This window comes from Haliotis cracherodii, unplaced genomic scaffold (genome assembly GCF_022045235.1).
Source record: "Haliotis cracherodii isolate W230 unplaced genomic scaffold, xgHalCrac1.p SCAF_1, whole genome shotgun sequence".
In the NCBI taxonomy this organism is placed as follows: domain Eukaryota; kingdom Metazoa; phylum Mollusca; class Gastropoda; order Lepetellida; family Haliotidae; genus Haliotis; species Haliotis cracherodii.
This window is the reverse complement of record NW_027266264.1, coordinates 39,421,450-39,440,045: the sequence shown is the minus strand read 5'-3', so window position 1 is coordinate 39,440,045 and position 18,596 is coordinate 39,421,450. Positions and strand designations below refer to the sequence as shown.

The window sequence follows — 18,596 nt, the reverse complement described above, 5'->3', positions numbered from 1 at the left end:
ACTAGGCTGAACAATGAACATGGTAGGCTTACTAGGCTGGACAATGACAATGGTAGGCTAACTTGGCTGGACAATCTGCATGGTAGGCTTACTAGGCTGAACAATGAACATGGTAGGCTTACTAGGCTGGACAATGTCAATGGTAGGCTAACTTGGCTGGACAATCTGCATGGTAGGCTAACTAGGCTGGACAATGAACATGGTAGGCTTACTAGGCTGGAGAATGAAAATGGTAGGCTAACATGGCTGGACAATCTGCATGGTAGGTTAACTTGGCTGGGCAATGAACATGGTAGGCTAACTAGGCTAGACAATCTGCATGGTAGGCTAACTAGGCTGGACAATGAACATGGTAGGTTTATGAAGCTGGACAATGAACATGGTAGGCTGACTAGACTGGACAAGCAGCATCATGCAAGGATGATTTTCGAACTTGCTTGGTCTTTCTTTCGTTTAAATGTGAAAACCTTGAAAAGTTGATTTTGTCTTTACAACTTACTGCTGGCTAAATAAAATGATGTTAGTAATTTATTGAAATTAGCTAAAGCTTTTATATATACAATACATTAAGAATGTTGCCCAAGTGATGTAACCAAACTGTCTTTCTGCAATGGGATTTATTTTTGTTTCATGGCTTTCCTACTGTGTCAGCTGTGCAATAGGGTAAAGTCAAGATGGGATATATTTGCACTGTTCTTGTCCAAATATCATTGTGTGGGCAAGAAGGTATGATGGAGCCAATTGCTGCAGTTTTATAGAGATACTTGCCAAGTGAAGTGCAGACCAGGTGCTAGCAATAACTCCTGGTTGGGCTCATCTAACTGACCAAATTGTCTTAGAGCATCAAGTTGCATCCAAGTGTTGTTACTTGGCTGACCTATATATGGTGTGATTCTAGACACAGTGCCAGGCCAGATGCTTGTAGGCAGCCAGCTATAGCTGCATATACTATATTTATAGCTCTGAAACATCTTCTATACTGACATGGAATGGAAGATGATATAAGGAATGGAAGATAAAATAATACTGGACCATGCATTGTCTTTGACTCACTTTTTAATTTTGAAGCAATTGTCACGATTAAGCTACACACCATAAAAGCGTTCTAGTTAATGAACTTGAGATTTGATTCAAGTTTTAATAGAGTTATTAAGCTTCACGTTTTTAGCTTCATCATTTTGTTTGAAATGCATTGCATGATTTTAGATTTGTTAGGATTCTGCTGTCAATAGGTATGTATTGTGGAGTCGTTGTACTGTAAAAAAAAATGTTCCATAACACTTAAATACATAGAATTGCCATTTGTTGAATATTGACCTAGAAGCAATGGTGTAATAACAAATGAGTCCTAGTTTAATGTTGCTGTGTTAATAATAGAGTAAGCCTTACAGGTTGTTGGCCTGATATGTGTGTTGTTGACACCTTCTGCTATATATATGATGTGTGGCATACCTGGCCTAGGCTTACATCACATACGGCTCATAGTACTAGTCAATGTGGTCTTCTGTGCCATGGTATGTGCTAACAATATTTCTTCTTTCTCATATTCACTTATTTTGTGTTTCTTCGGGAAGATAATATAGATTTAAAGGTGTAAGTTTAGTTGATTCTGAATTGTATGTTGGTAGTGATACTCATAAATTAGGTCTATTATTATTTGTGCTCATAAAATATAGTAATTTTCAGAGTATTATCACTCTAGGTGGATTGTGTTTCTTCTTACTCATGACCAGGAGGCCTCCTGTAGATGAAACAGTGTTTACATCTACTAGATAGCTGCTACAGGTAGCCAGGCCCATGTATTTCTCAACTTTTGTGTATTTCAGTGACAACAGGGATGATGAACGCCCTCCATCCAGGGAGAAGATGATTGTTCGCAAGTCCTCACGGGAACCTCAAGCCTTTGCACGTGCTCGGTACGTGTATTTTGATTGTCTGGTCTTGGCAGATAGTTACTCACTTTTCTTTCATGTCAAAATTGTCTTACTGAAACAGTTGACATACTTCACTAGATTTTACTTGATATATGATGGTTGTCTGAATGCTAGGGACCTAACTATGCTAAGCTAATAGTTCAGTTATATTATTATCTAAACATGAAAAACTGATGATGAAGGTTTCTGTCCATGTGTTTTACAGCGTGTTGTATCCTGGACCAAAGATTTCACCTATCTTTGAATCATGCGATTTGGAAATGGACAAGTAAATTACTTCTTGACTTTCAGTTCTGACAATGTGTCTATAATGACTGTTATGCCCCTATTAATCATAACAAGATTAATATCCTTGTCCTAACCCTGGTAAATTCAAAGCAAAATACCACCATGCATGATTGGTATGCCCTGATAATTGAAGTACCGGTACCATTCTGGAGCTGTGGAAGCACAGCAGCTGTCCTGTATACGGACAAATCCCTTAATCAAATCTCACTAGCATGCAAACTAATATGAAGAAACACTGAAGTTAAACTGCCGCATGATGTAGATTTGCACCTACACATTTCTAACTCCACACATTCATGCTCACAGGATAGGTTGATAAGTAGCAGGTGACTGCTTTTAAGTCATATCAGGACAGAATGTGGATACCGGAAAGTTTCCAGTGCTTTGAATTTATTTGCGATGATGAATCTTTTTATCACAACAATATGAAAAGACGCTTGCTCCATTGTAACATATGAATTTGTCATTATCCCCCGCCACGAAGTGGAAGGGGGATATAGGAATGGAGGCCGTACGTCTGTCACATTTCGTTTCCGGAGCAGATCTTGAAAACAGTACCATATATCTTCACCAAACTTGGCACATAGATAGGTCTAGTGGTGAACTGGTGCCTTTTGATAGTTTGGGATTTTAAAAAAAACAAACTTTTCGAGTTTCCATGGCAACGACTTTAATTTAGACTGAAAATGGCGGTAGTCGTCGTTTCCGGTGCAGATCTTGAAAACCGTACCATATTTCTTCAGCAAACTTGGCACATAGATAGATCTAGTGGTGAACTGCTGCCTTTTGATAGTTTGGGATTTTTAAAAAAAAATTATTTTTCGAGTTTCCAAGGCAACGACTTTGATTTAGACTGAAAATGGTGGTAGTCCTCGTTTCCAGAGCTGATCTTGAAAACCGTACCATATTTCTTCACCAAACTTGGCACATAGATAGATCTAGTGGTGAACTGGTGCCTTTCAAATCGCTGCACCGGTGCATTGGAAGTTTTCATTCGACGATAAGATACATAATACATTTTTTTCTGTATCGATACAAGATGATACAGTTGCAAAATAAATTGCTTACTACTCATTTAGAGACTCCAAGCATTTTTGTCAGTCAAATATCATGAAATGTGTTGTAATTAGGGTTTCAAGTTCACTACTAAAAATAGCCGCAATGAACATTTGTCTACAGCTAGCTCTACCTTTTGAACTTGCTCTGAAATATTTCAAGTCAAGAAGTTTCCATGTGATTTAATGTAAATATGTGTATCGCTATATGTATAACATCGTGACCTATGTATCGTGACCTTGCTGTGACATTTCACCCCTACTTAACATGTGCAATATATATTTAGTGTTTATAAATTGCTACTTTAACCTTTTTGTTGACTTGATGGACATGTGTTGGTAAGTGAACCTCCCTTCTCCCCACATATATAAACATCATAGCCAAATCAGCTCAGAAGCATGACACTTAATTTGTTCAATGCCAGAAAAATTGAAGTTTAGCATCATATTTCAGTGGAGAATGTTGAATTAATTCTGGATCTTTTGTTCTGCTTCCAAGACTTTGTTTACTTTAGGATTGTTATTTTTTGCACAGATAACCATTATTTGAGTTCGCTTGGTACCTGGATGTATGTTTATATTTGGCCACCTTACTACAGATGTTTATTTCTCTCTGTGATGGCCAACACCTGCCAACAACATGCGAGTAGCTGCTTGTTTAGTTTCAGACCCAAGTGAACATTTTTCTGTATCAACCACCGCTAATTAGTTGGACCACGTATTGGAAGAAAATCCTATCGGGGACTAACTCTTAACTAGATGGCAAGTCCACTACTGTCAACACAAGTCAAAAGAACGCCAATGTTTTCTTGTTGTCAAAGATCCACCATGACTTGCTCTTGGTGGTCATTGTTCTGATGATACATGAACACATGCAAGAGTGTAGTTCTATCTGTTGCAGTCTCTGTGCAATGTGGTGTGTGTCTTATGGACTATTTAGTATACTTGTTTGACATATGTATACATTATATATATCAGATGGACATTTTTCAACATACTGTATTAACGTGATAAGCGCCCTGCTCTAATAAGCTAATTATATTGGCTTGTGAACAATCCTAATTAGCACCCCTTCCGATTGATCAGTGTACACATGACTTATAATAATAATACACTCACACATGTACATCAACCTGATTTCACAATGGCTGAAACTCATGCTTGTGAATATGCTCAACCAATCACAGCAAGGCTTCAGTCAACCATCTAGCCTAATCCTGGAACTTCCAGATCTGTCAGAACTTTGAAATTTTCCCAAAGCCTTCTATGTAAATTCAGTCACAGACTAGTAGTTTTGAAATGGTCCATTGTCTGTCCAGGTATCCATCATTACATTTTGGTTTCTAGATAATACCTTTGATACATATTGTACAGTCTTCAACTTAAGGCACTTAGCCAAAAGCTGGAGTCTAGTAAAATTCTTTTTGGTCTAGGAAGATCTGCTAAAAATAGTTCCTATGATTATTTGAAACGCTGCTAAAAATGATACTTAGAGCCATTTTCAGGCTAGAAGACTCACAAGTTTTGGCTCACACTGTTCATAGTTTTAAAACAAATTTGCCATAAATCACAGTCATGGATCAACTAAACTTTTAGATAATAACAAGGAAAGATCACATAACAATGACTGAAAACTGTTTTCTGGATAATGATAACCTGTACAAATGAATGGTGACCATATTTGATAATCTCTTTGCTCCTCATATATGACATGTCAGGTTCCGTAACCACCAATGTATCATATTATCGATTTATCGTTAAAAAATGTATTATAGCTCACATAATGATAAAAATGATTATAAAATTTAAGAGCAGATATTCCTTGAAAAAATTCTCTACAAGAAAAAAGTGTGTGTCAAGTCCCAATGGCAGCTATATGAGATTAAGATTATTGTGTAAAAAGCCAGAAATAGCAATGTTCTGTACATACATTTTCTCTCATTTCTCCAACATGACAGTATATCTCATGTTCTTGCTATTTCATTCATAGTCAAATAACAGCAACTATGACATATTACAGTTCCAGTATGGCATTTATGATATATGTATTAAATTCTATGACAACTAGGGTCTGTTTCAAGGCATCAATATCTGTAATATGATCTTGGATGCTCTTGACAATGGTGAGTTGGTACGATCTGCTGATTGGTTTACACATGATTTAACCAAAATTAATGACAACACTATTGAATGCAAGTAATACAAGAGATTACAAACTTAAGTCCAGATATACAATGAACACTTTTTATAACCAGATAGTGTATTAACAGGATTAACTTGCTTACTTTGGTACAGATTTGTTTACATGATATTTTCGGGGTGATGTGCTCACGGTAACGTCCTTGCATTGGGGTAAGATCCATGAAAACTCCTTGTGTGCATGTATTATGCCCACCCACCTCCAGTATTTATTGCAGAAAAGTGTGCACTATACTCTAGAAAACACAGTATGATATTCAGGATTATTTGATAACCCACAAAATAAGTCTATTCTGAGCATGTCAGGCATCATATGACATTGAGTAGAATGTAGGATTCCAAAGGAAACCACCTACAAATATTGCTGAACTTAGGCCAATTCAACTTCTAAGTATGTCATAAATAAATTCATGACAGACCTGATAGAATTGATTCAAAAGCAAGCCAAGTTAGCCTTTGCCGTAGGACTGGTTTCTGAAAGATACCTATGGATTTATTTTAGAATTGACTTTCATTTGTGTAAGTTCAGTTGAGTATGAACCTTCATAGAATGCAGAGCTTGTTATTAAGACACCATCACACTTTCATAATATTGTCTTCAAAATACACTAAATTCATACAAATTCCATCAGTTTTAGGGACACTTTCTGCCAGATATCCTGTATATGCCGATACAAACTTTAGCAAATATTTTTGAGATTTAAGATGTTATCTTGAAAATATATAATCAAACATTAATTTGTTGCCTGGAGCACACTTTCAGGGTCTTCCAGTTGGTAAAAGCAGTTGTGAATTTCAGCCATAGATAAAGTACATTAACATTGTTTACATATGGTTGTGAAACAATGTATGTCTTTTAGAGTATGTATATGTGGGCAGTCTATTCCCGCAAAGACTGGTCTCCATCTGGCAGCATCTGCATGTATCTGATATAAACTAAAATAGACATACACCATCGGTGTGATACATCCCCTAGCTTCCCTCATCAACATCTCCAGTATGTTGCCAGAACTGAGAAAACTGTTATGAAGGTTGACTGTAGCCAACACTACCAACACCCATATGTAGCCAGTGCATGCATGGTATATGGCCACAATCCTAGACAGTCCAATTATCTGTTGAACAGCACAGTCAACTAATATAATTCTCACAAAACTTCTATTACATCTCTACAATAAATCCTGTATTTTGGCTTCAATCACACTTACTAAAATTTTCAGATTTTCAACAGATGTTCTCTTCACTGTCAATTACACACACAACTAGTTGTTGCCAAGTGGCATCGTAACCACCCAAGCTATGACATAAGCAGTGGCGTCAACCTCACTTTTTTCCTGTGTGTGCTAGAGTCAACGTCTATTTTAATAGTAGTAACGATCTAGCACTTGGATGTAAGTCACATTAATTTAAGATTATTATAATAGTTTTCTATAATAACAGACATAAGTACATATTATTGCTGCTGGAGTGACGATCGCACGCACGTAAGTATAGTTGGTGCTCTTTTGGGAGGTCAGAATGGAGTCGCCCTCTACCCCCGGTTGCAAGAAGTGTGATCATTCATGATCATGGAATATTCTCATTATAACTGCAGGAAGTGCAGCAGCACTTCCTGCAATGAAGATAAGAGATGTGAGAAGTGCGCCAACACATCTAAAAGACCTTCACTAATATAGCCGAGGCACTGACCAAGGCTAAGAGGTGCGAGGTCGCCAAGATGAAGGTGGAAAACATCACAGCCGAGAATCGGCTTCCACCCCAGCTGATCAACCATTCGCTCCGCTTACCGAGATGATATTTACCAGCAATCTGATCAGCTTTACGACCAGCAGGGTTTTTAAGCTTCCAAGCTTTTCCCTACCGTGATACACAGGCCACTAAATCTTCGCTTGGGTCCCAGCAGGGTACTGCAAGGGTAAACTCCCCAGCTAAGTCGTAAGAGGTGACTAACGGGTGGTCAGGCTCGCTGACTTGGTTGATGCATGTCATCATATCCCAATTGCGTTGATCAATGCTCATGATATCAAACACTGGATTGTCTGGTTCAGATTTGATTATTTACAGACCGCCGTCATATAGCTGGAATATTGCTGAAAACCGGGTTAAACAACAAACAAAACCCAAACCAGCTAAGACACCATACGGTTACCACACAGGCTCCACGGTAAACCTGCCTATAGTATGATCATCAGATGGGACTGTCAAACCGACCGAGACGAAGGTTACCGTACAGGCTCCGTTAAACACGGGTAGCCATCACAAGCTGCACAGACCTCACCTCATGCCTGTACTCCAACCTCCCATGATAGACATTTGCCACCTAAAATGCCGGAACATGGAGGATGTCATGCTCCTACATCATCTCATCCACCAGACATTTGCCTTGGCCGAGTTATGCAGGCAACGCAGACCAGATGTTGGAAAGTCTACTCAAGCTCAGACATGATGAATGACTACCCTTACCAGAGGGTGTATAGAACACATGATGCTCCACTTCTGGATTATCAAAGTTTGGACGAAGACTTTATAAAGCTAAATGGTCGGGTGCTTGTGATATCAATCACTGGATTGTCTGGTCCAGACCCAATTATTCCCAAGTCTAGATATCTTCACAGCTATTATGAGTTAAGCATCAACAAATACTTGCAGAGATTAGTTCAAGAGCTGTTTCCAGGTAAACCAAGAGGTTGATAATGTCACAACCAATTTCTGCTCCCAAGACATTCAACAGCAAATTGGGACATATAGACAATGTAAGACAAGATACAAGGAACGATTCCAAGCATCAACTATCAGCCTAGCTGCCAAGACACTCAGATCTTTCAAGCCGTCAGACGCAGATTTCATCTGGTTGGAGCCAAGCTAAGCAGCAGTAGATCTGGTCGTCCAGAAGCTACTGAAGAAGCAAGCCATTCGGAGACCAGTGGAGACCAATAAGACCAAGGTTTTTTATCCCCTGCCGGGGGGATTATGTCGTGGCGCAGTCCATTCATCTGTCTGTCCGTCCGTCCCACAGAGGGTACTAAGCTTGTGAAATCAACTCCTCCAGAGAATATCCCTGAAACTCTACACACAAGATGTCGACATGTGGATGATACGCATATCGCAGTCCCATTTCATTTCGACTAATTTTGACAGAGTTACTGCCCCTGTTTTTTATGGAGCTTCATTTGCCTAATTGTGAGAGAGGGTACTAAGCTTGTGAAATCAACTCCTCCTACAGTTTCCAGAGAACATCCCTGACACTCTACACACAAGATGTCGACATGTTGATGATACCAATATCGCAGTCCCGTTTCATTTCGATTAATTTTGACAGAGTTACTGTCCCTGTTTTACGGAGCTTCATGAAATCTACTACCAGAAAATGTCACAATATCTAAATATAACTATAACTATAGTTAGTTTCCTTGTATAAGACTATTGTGGGTGAGTTACATCCTTATGGCATTAGCATTCAGACTGGATTACTCCCAACAAAATATTCTGCACAATTTGTTTCAAATGCAGTGCCATCTACTGTTGTTATTTCATAAAATACAAAGAAAATATAAACTCGTTAAAAAAATTCATGCGGGGGATGTTGTGCTCTGAGAGCACTCTTGTTTTCTCTGGTATTCATAGTTCCGACGAAGTATACTACCAACATCAGAATGAGAATCAACGTAAAAACACTCAACTGGGTCTTAGTTCTCAACACCATGCTAGCCGTAACTTTTTTCATGGGGATCAACTTGTTCCTACACCAGCAACATCACAGTTCCTACTCCGTTACTTGGACACACCACGGGTCTGCCGTGTGAGGAGCTTGAAACCAGTCGACTCAACATATGAGATTACAGTTTACTTTGCAGGAGGAATTACGTCACGTTTCGAGACCGACTGTAAACATTTTTACCGTAATCCGGTCAACTGACTTAGAGGGATCCGTGCAGTATATTTGTACAGACTGACTTACATGATCGCTTATGCGTAACATTACAACTGCTCAATCAGATGCCCACCGCTCTACATCATGTAGCCGATTCATAACTACAGCGGACGTCCGATGCCTTCACGCATGGTAAACGAGACACCACGCACCATCGTCTCCTGATATAACAACGGGAACGCTTATGCGAAGCCCAAGAGATGGAAACGATTCCTACGGTACAATCTTTCGGACAAAGTAATTTTTTATATTCAACTGTTCCTACACAATACATTGTTGAATTCTTCTCACGACCGCTCCTCGATACAGAGTGGGTGTGCCTATATGTCTACCAGGGATTTGGCATTGTTTCACTGACAACACATTTTCGCGTTTTGTCATGTCCCGACACAAGCGGAGAATCGACTAAAGTGGATGAGCTGACTCCATCAGTTGTCCGATGGAAGCAAGACAAAATGCAGATATCAGGGTACTCTAATCTTGCATCGGACGCTGTGGCAAGATCATCATCCTCCCTTATATATGACAACAGATGGATAAATTCATCCAGTGGAGAAGAGGACACAGGATTATTACTAATACAATATCCATCCCTATGATAGCAATTTTTTTCTACTATATCTATGTCAGGAAAATAAGTTCCGACATGGGGGGATAGAAGGTTACAGATCGGCTCTTCACTCTGTACTACAACATGACGGACCCTGAATCGGGAACCATCCCATTCTAAACAGACTAATGAGATGCTTTCTACCAGAGGATGTTCGCATACCTCATATCTTCCCCAAGTGAAATCTATCTGTGGTACTATCGGCACAGTTTAAGAACTCCATGCCTTGGACTTTTCTAGTCTTGCTCATGATCAACACTGGACCTCAATCACTCTAAGATCGCTCCCAGATTTTGTAGCCAAGAATCAATCTACCACCTTGGGGACGTTGAGTCATAGGCACTGTACCATCCCTGCATTGGAACCAACAGTGGATCGATCATCCAGACAGATTTTATGTCCCATCATAGCTCTCAAGTATTATCTCTCGGCTACAGACCCACATAGACGCCATCGAAGGAGACTGTTTATATCTTGCAAGACTCATTCCAACAAGGACATCCCCAAGGCTGACTTAAGGCTACCATTGCAACAGTTATTCACAAGCTCAGAATTCCATGCCACGTCTCGGATCCTGTTCAGCGCATGAAATCAAAGTCCTAGCCACGAGTCTCGCTTCATGAACATCAGTCTCAATAGAACAAGTAGTTTCTAGATGTCAATGGGTCTCACAAAACACCTTCTCCACTTTTTTACTCGCGTGACGTCCAACCGGACCTAGAGGGCATATTTTCCCTTGGTCCCTTTGTCGCGGCGCAAACTATCATCCACCAATGATAGAGGATCTGACACCAGCAGGATCAGAGGATGAGTACACCCTTGATTATTCTGCCTTTTAGGTGTAGGATGGATTAGAAGCACCTTGAGTATCAACTGCTTCTGGTGACTGGAAATGACATCAGAACTGAAAGAGATAGAGCCAGTAGTGACGTAATCACTGGAAATAGCAGTACAAGGTCCATCTAATCAGGAAATGACATCTTTGGTAGAAAATAGACCTTGAGAGACGTCATTACCTAATAAAAGGGAAGTGACAAACCAGAAGTGATGTAACAACTGGAAGTGACGTCAGCACCGGTATTAGTGTCACAAATCCAAATTTAACAAGAAATGGCATCTTTAAGCATAAATAGATTAGAAATGACATCATTGTTATGATCAAGATCAGCAAATATAACGGTAATTCTAGCGACGCTATCACAGATTTGACTGATTCTTGACACATTCCTGCTTTTCAAGTACTCAGGGGGAATTTCACAGGAAATTATCTCAAGTTAGGATAAGAATCAGTAAATAATGGTTTCCAGAAGAGAATTACTGTCAATTACACAGGGAGTTACTCTAGGCAGATCCTACCGGGTCCATCTGGTATATTCTGGCAGCGATGTTATTGTTTCGTAAGAATTATCGAACAATAGTTATCATTGTTAATAATTCTAAAATAGTACCTCTATTACATCCGAAGTACTCCCTAACACCTCCCCAATTCATCTACATATACATCTAGTAGTTAGATTTGAGGAAAATGTGAGGTTGCCGCCATTGCTTTCATCATAGCTTGGGTAGTTACGATGCTACTTGGCAACTTGGCAAGTTGTGTGTGTAATTGATGTCTGTTGAAAATCTGAAAATTTTAGTTAGTGTGACTGAAGCCAAAATACAGGATTTATGGCAGAGATGTAATAGAGGTAGTATTCTTAGAGTTATTAACAATGATAACTATTGTTCAATATCACTGAAATTTGGTGAACTCATACCAGGTACTTTAGTAAAATGTTCATATCATATATAACATACCATCTGTGATTGATAATTTTAAAAACAATTTTGCAGTTTGGAAGTTTTTGATAAGTAAAAAGAAATATGTTTCTTGGAAAAGCAATGACACCAGTGAGGTACATTTATACGAGGCACTATGACCCACATGTCAGAAGCATTCTGCCCCATAGGTATTCAGGCCTTAAAAAAATCTTCTCTTTGCTACCCTAGATGTTATATATAAATGAGAAACATATTATAGTATTGAAACAGCGTGGTATTTATGTCTTTTCTTTTTTCCTTTCTCTCCACTGGATGTCAAGATTCAGGTATATATGGTTCTAAACAAGTAGAAAAGTTCTCTTGATGTGATATATTCATCTCCTTAGTTCCACCATGTACCCACCCTGTTGCATAACATACAGCTAACTGCCTGTGTCCATGTGTCTGTGTGTGTGCTTGCCTGCCTCCTGCCTCTAGTGATGACTACGTATGTTCTTAGGTGGAAGTGACATGTGCCGAAGATGCATGATACAGCTCACTTGTAAGCATGATGTGCCACAAAATCATAAAAATGTTTAGTCATTAGTAACAGTTACAATTTGAAAGACAGTGTAATGTAATAATCAAATTAAGCAGTCATCATCTAGCTGTCCTTTGAATTACATGATGTTTTATCATATGACTTTCATTTGATGATTGCTATGTAGGCGTTTTTGCTCACCTTGGCCAAAGGTCAGTGCGGGTATTTGTCATGGTTTGTCTGATATGCCATCCATATTCCCTCAACTGTTCACATCAGCATCTGGTATGAAAATTTCAGTCTGACATTCAATAATGTTGTTGTAGGAGTTTATTTTATAAATATTTCTTTTCTCAGAAGTATTAATTTTTTGTTGACTTAACACGTGCAATATACAAAATGTAAAATGAGACTGTCTTTGTAGTTAGCTGAATTTTTTCGCCTTCGTTTTTTTGCTCACAGTTCAATATTAGGAGCATGCATATTAGTTATTTTGTGCTTTGACTTTGAGTGTTATTTGCCAGATTGAAAATAGGCATTGGAAAATCATATACTATAGCATATTTTTGTGCATGTAGTCCTGAAAGATTCTGACAAATTCATGTTAGACTTAAGGCTAAGGTTTAACTAAGGCTTTATTTGTAACTTTTTTATGCAGATAGAAAGTCACAAAAACACCTAATTGAGGACTCATTACCAATAGTTATTTAAAAAATTGAATGAAATTGCTGTGTTTAGTTGAGCTGCAGAGCCTGTTGCCTTATTTGTTGTCATATTTCCATTATGTGACATGTGAAAGCACAGTCAACGTGTGTGCTCTTTACTGCAACAGTTGTCTTATGACATAGTTGAGAATAAAAGTGTAAGTTGACAATGCTACAGGTAATTGTGTAGGTGTTAACGTGTTGAGGTAAGTGCTCTCCTCTGCCTGACTCCCCCAGACACTGTCACCATCCTGCAGGCCTACCATGCAAAAGCTGCTACCTTCCGCTGCAATATACATTCTTACACCACTTTTGTTATGATCGATCATATAATACGACAAACAATTATTTATCAAATCTTTATAATTTTAATCAAATTTGCTATTTTAAACGTCTGGTTATATAATGAAAACTGAAGTGAATTACTGTTTTAGTGTGTGTGATGTTTTGTTTCCATGTTGTGTGTGTGCTGAACATCTCAGCCATCTTGTAAATATGACCATATTTGGACATTTTATACATGCTTTCATTGTACAATTGTTCTATTTCAACATTGATGCTGTGGGAATCCATCTTGTACATATTAGAATTTGCATACTCAAAAGACAGTTGGATCCATTTTGAGGAGTCAAACCTAGTTTAGGGAAGTAGTTGTATGGCTGAGATGTTAGGCACTTTTTTGGTTTGAATCTGCAGAAAGTCTGAAACATGTTTCGACATTGAGGAACGACAGCCTCTTACTGGGCTCGAGAGGTATTTAACATATATATCTACTATGTGACTATAGAGTATATTATTATCTCAATTATCGAAGGTATTATTAATTAAAAAATGTTTTTATGTGTAATAAGTGGCTTTTGTAGGTATACTGTGGTGAGCTTATATGAACAGTTGAAGTAGTTCTCAAAGGGATATTATAAGTTGTAGCTGTTTCACGATGGGTACATGTGGTTTTATGTGTTTATGAACTTAGAATGACATGCAAATTATGTAGATATTGAACAGTGGATTTGCAGATTTATATTGATGGATAGTGTGATCCTTTCATATGACATATGGCTGTGGCAACTAGGAACTGCTAACAGCTAGCAGATACATTTGTCTGACTATACACAATGAACCTTATGGACAAAATTGCTGTTTGTGTTGTGTGTGACACATCAGCCCTGATCTGTGATACTGTGTTATGTGTGAGATCTTTGGTACAATGTTGTGTGTCAGGCATGAGCTCTGATCTGTGATACTGTGTGTGATGCATCCACCCTGATCTGTGATATAAAGTGATGTTTGTGAGGTATCAGCCAGGATCTAGGATATAAAGTATTGTGTTTGAGGTATCAGCCCTGATCTATGAAATAAAGTCGGCATCAGCCCAGATCTATGATATAAAGTGTTGTGTGTGAGGCATCAGCCCAGATCTATGATATAAAGTGTTGTGTTTGAGGCATCAGCCCAGATCTATGATATAAAGTGTTGTGTGTGAGGCATCAGCCTAGATATATGATATAAAGTGTTGTGTGTGAGGCACCTGCATCTATGATATAAAGTGTTGTGTGTGAGGCATCAGCCTAGATCTATGATATAAAGTGTTGTGTGTGAGGCACCTGGATCTATGAGATAAAGTGTTGTGTGTGAGGTATCAGCCTAGATCTATGATATAAAGTGTTGTGTGTTAGGCACCTGCATCTATGATATAAAGTGTTGTGTGTGAGGTATCAGCCCAGATCTATGATATAAAGTGTTGTGTGTGAAGCACCTGGATCTATGAGATAAAGTGTTGTGTGTGAGGTATCAGCCCAGATCTATGATATAAAGTGTTGTGTGTGAGGCACCTGGATCTATGATATAAAGTGTTGTGTGTGAGGTATCAGCCCAGATCAATGATATAAAGTGTTGTGTGTGCCTCAAAAATGTCATTTTCCGTAGCTCCAAAGTATCTTTTTTTGGCTTCTTTACAATTGTTTTTGATGTGAATAGTCTCAAAGTATCTCTAATTACTATTATAAAATGGTTAAAAGTACACATATTTTTTTAAAAGAACAACATCAATTATTCTCATTATTCTTTTAAAAATGGACCAATGAAGGTAAAATCTAAAAAATTAATGTGGACAATGTTCAAAATATGTGATTTTTTTAAAGGACAATTTACACCCAAACGAGCATTGGAACATCACCTTCTTATCATAATTTTGACATTGCCATACTTATATTTTCTCTTGGTTCAAAAAAATATTTTTGAATAAGTTAGATATTCTTGTTTGTTTAAGAAACACAATATATAATTGTTTTTGCAAGGAAAATAATAATTTTATTAAGCTTACATATCAAACACTTTATCATGCCCTACTCAATGTTATGTGTAAAACTGATGGTTATGCACTTCGTCTTATATCTTATTGAAGATTTCTTTTAAAAATTTAGAAAATATTGACTAAAGCATTCACACAAACGTAATCCAGACAATATACAGGCTGAACTCTGCACATAATGACAACTATAATAACAGTGGGCAAAGTGTCCATCGGGCAGTGGTATAAAAACAAAGGGAAACAACTTCCAACTAGAGTATGAACTAAGACTACCTGCCCCTCAGTTATCAAAAAGGTCATGGTCATTACTATAGTCTGCAGACATCTTCTGTTTGTATACTTCCAAATTTTTCGGAAAGATATCTTATTACACACTGCTTCCAGCATACTCTCCAAATGAAATTATATTTGAGGCTATCAACTCGATTGTTATATGGATCACTATTGAGATTAACAATATTTCTGATGTGAAATCTGGGAAACATTCTTTGTGTTTTTTCAAAGGTTCAATTTGAATTGTACAGTTTATCAAAATGAAATGTCAATGTTTGAATGTAAGGCAGATTATTTGCTTGAAAGAGACTATGTATTGCACATCTTTTGTCAAGTAATATACTGGGACAACAATGACACCTTTAACAAAAACCTAAGTGTAATAAGTACCTGGATGTGAGGAGACATGAACGATCAATTGTGTGTTGCTGAGTCAAAGAATTACAAAGTTTAACCCAATGAAATACATCCTGACATTGCTTTCGATACCTTGAGAAAAGCTGCATATTGTGAAGTGTATCGAGATTGTCTGTCTCACAGTCCCTGAACAATATATTTTCCTTTCCGCCTAGTGCTTTCTGTAATCCAAAATCCCTAAATGAAGCAAGTGTAGATTTTCCTCAGGTTCAGGAATCTCCTGACACACTTAGGCTCTTTTTTAATTTAAATGGAGTTGTTTGTTTCTGTCAAAATTATATATTTTCAGAGACTAAGCGTTTGTATTCATATCGAGACAACAATCAAGTTTTGCCTCGGAATGGTTTTCTAATCAATCCATCATCATTAAATATAAGTCTTATGAAACATCTACCTCTATTACATCTCTGCCATAAATCCTGTATTTTGGCTTCAATAACACAAAATAAAATTTTCAGATTTTCAACAGACTGTCAATCACACAATTAGTGGTCGCCAACTACCCAAGCCATGATGTCACTTTTTTCCTGTGTGTGCTAGAGTCAACACCTATTATAATAGTAACAATCTAGCACTTTGTTGTAAGTCACATTTATCCAAGATTTCCAAATAGTTTTCTATAAATAACAGACATATAAGTATACATTAATTTTGCTGCTGAAAGTTATAGCACACACGTCAGTATAGGTGGTGCTTGGTGCTCTTTGTGTAGGTCAAAATGCAGTCTCCCTCTAGCCCCGGGTGTAAGAAGTGTGGCTGCTCCATGGTCATGGGAGATCCTCATGATAGCTGCACAAAGTGCAGAGGCACTACTTGTCATAAAGACAAAAGATGCAAGATGTGTGTCAACACAGAAGATAAAATCTTCTCCAAGATGGCCAAGGCTACAACTAAGGCCCAAAAGACGGGAGGCCGCTAAGAAGGTGGAAAACATCACGGCTGAGAAATCAGCCTCCACCTCAGCACCTCCCTTTCCGGATATCCCATCATCTCCTGGACTCTCTTTGAGTCTGATTCACCAATTATTTCAGCAGAAACAGGAGATGGTGAAGAGCATGTTAGAGACAAAACTCTCAGTGCTGGATGAAGAAATGGCAAAAATCAAGGAGATAGCTCTGGAGACCGCAGAGGGGAATGCCATCTGTCCACTCTTGTAACACGGCCATTGGGCCTCCCTCAGATGACCAGCAAGATGAGCCGTACAGCCTGCCAGCCAACTACCCAGAGCTAATCAACCAGTCAGGTATAAGCCAGCAGGTTTTGTTATACCAGGAAACAATACCCTACAGGAGCCGCACAGTATCTAAGGGTCAGCTGTCCACGGCAACTAAGCCATCCATCCATCCGGACAGCCAGCCTAAGACACCGAACGATGGTTACTCGGACCCAATGGGCCTGCCTTTCATGGCAACCCAACCGACTGACAAGCCATCTGACATCACAACCTATATCAGTTACCACAACTTTCAACGGACAATTGAGACTTGTTATAGATGAAGTGAAACAAGAAACTGCAGAACGATTCCAAACTTCAACTATCAACTTAGCTGCTTAAAGCCCACGGATCGTCACAGCCTCAGAAACGTCCCTGGGACTAATCTTCATCTTCCAAACAGCCTCCTAAGAAGAAGTTTGTTCCCTCCAGGAATGATTCATTCCAACCGAGTCGTGGGTACTACAAGCGACAATCTTCTCAGGATACTTTTCGCCAACCAGACTGCAAGAAACGAGGATACAATCTGACTCCCTTACCAATCCCTCCAACGTCAGACCCTTTCGACCTGGTTATGTTGATGAACTGATATTTATGCCTACCGTCTTTCAACATAATGCCAACTCCGGGAACAGTGTGAGGGCACCTTCTGTCATATGCCGAAAATTTGAAGCAAATTAAATCCGACCACTGGATTCTAGACGTCAAGGCTCATGACCACAAGCTTAATTTCAGGAAACATCCTATCCTCAAGATTTTATCTAGTTTGAGCTAAATTAGCGGCAGCAGATCTGGCCGTCAAGAAGCCACTAAAGAAGCGAGCCATTCGGAGACTAATGAAGACCTACAACACCAAGGGATTTTATTCTCCGTACTTCTTAGTCCCGAAAAAGAATACAACCAAGATGAGGATGATTATTGTCCTACAGACCCTCAACAAAAGATATCTGGTACTGTCACCAAAATTCCAGATGGAGTCCATACGGAAGTTAAGGTCGACGTTAAAGACAGGAGACTGGCTTATCAGCCTAGACCTACAAGATACCCATCTTCACGTCCCGATACACCCATCTCATCAGAAATATCTACGCTTTGCAATCAATGGCCGATGCTACAAATTTCAAGTCATACCACTCAGGATAGCAATAGTCCCCTGGCTATACACCAGGTTTACAGCACCAGTCATCAAGTTTGCTCATATTCAGCTAGTTCGAATCCATGGTTACCTGGACGATTTCTTAGCGGCAGACCAAGAGAAAGCTCAACTACATCAGAACATGATATTCATGGTCCAACTTATGACCTACCTAGGCTTCCTAGTAGTCAACCCTTCCAAGTCAGAGACTACTCCGGTTCAAGACATATACATCAGAGCAAGAT

The 18,596-nt window shown here is 38.8% G+C and overlaps 1 protein-coding gene across 10 annotated transcripts in view; it reads left to right on the top strand.

Moving 5' to 3' along the window:
• LOC139477800 (sodium/calcium exchanger 2-like) overlaps positions 1-18,596 on the top strand; it is a 194,231-nt gene that overhangs the window by 115,092 nt on the left and 60,543 nt on the right. For all 10 annotated transcript variants that reach the window (XM_071260235.1, XM_071260225.1, XM_071260230.1 and 7 more), the window contains one exon: positions 1,827-1,916. In XM_071260235.1, coding sequence (XP_071116336.1) covers positions 1,827-1,916 — 90 coding nt within the window. The remainder of the gene's footprint in view (positions 1-1,826; positions 1,917-18,596) is intronic.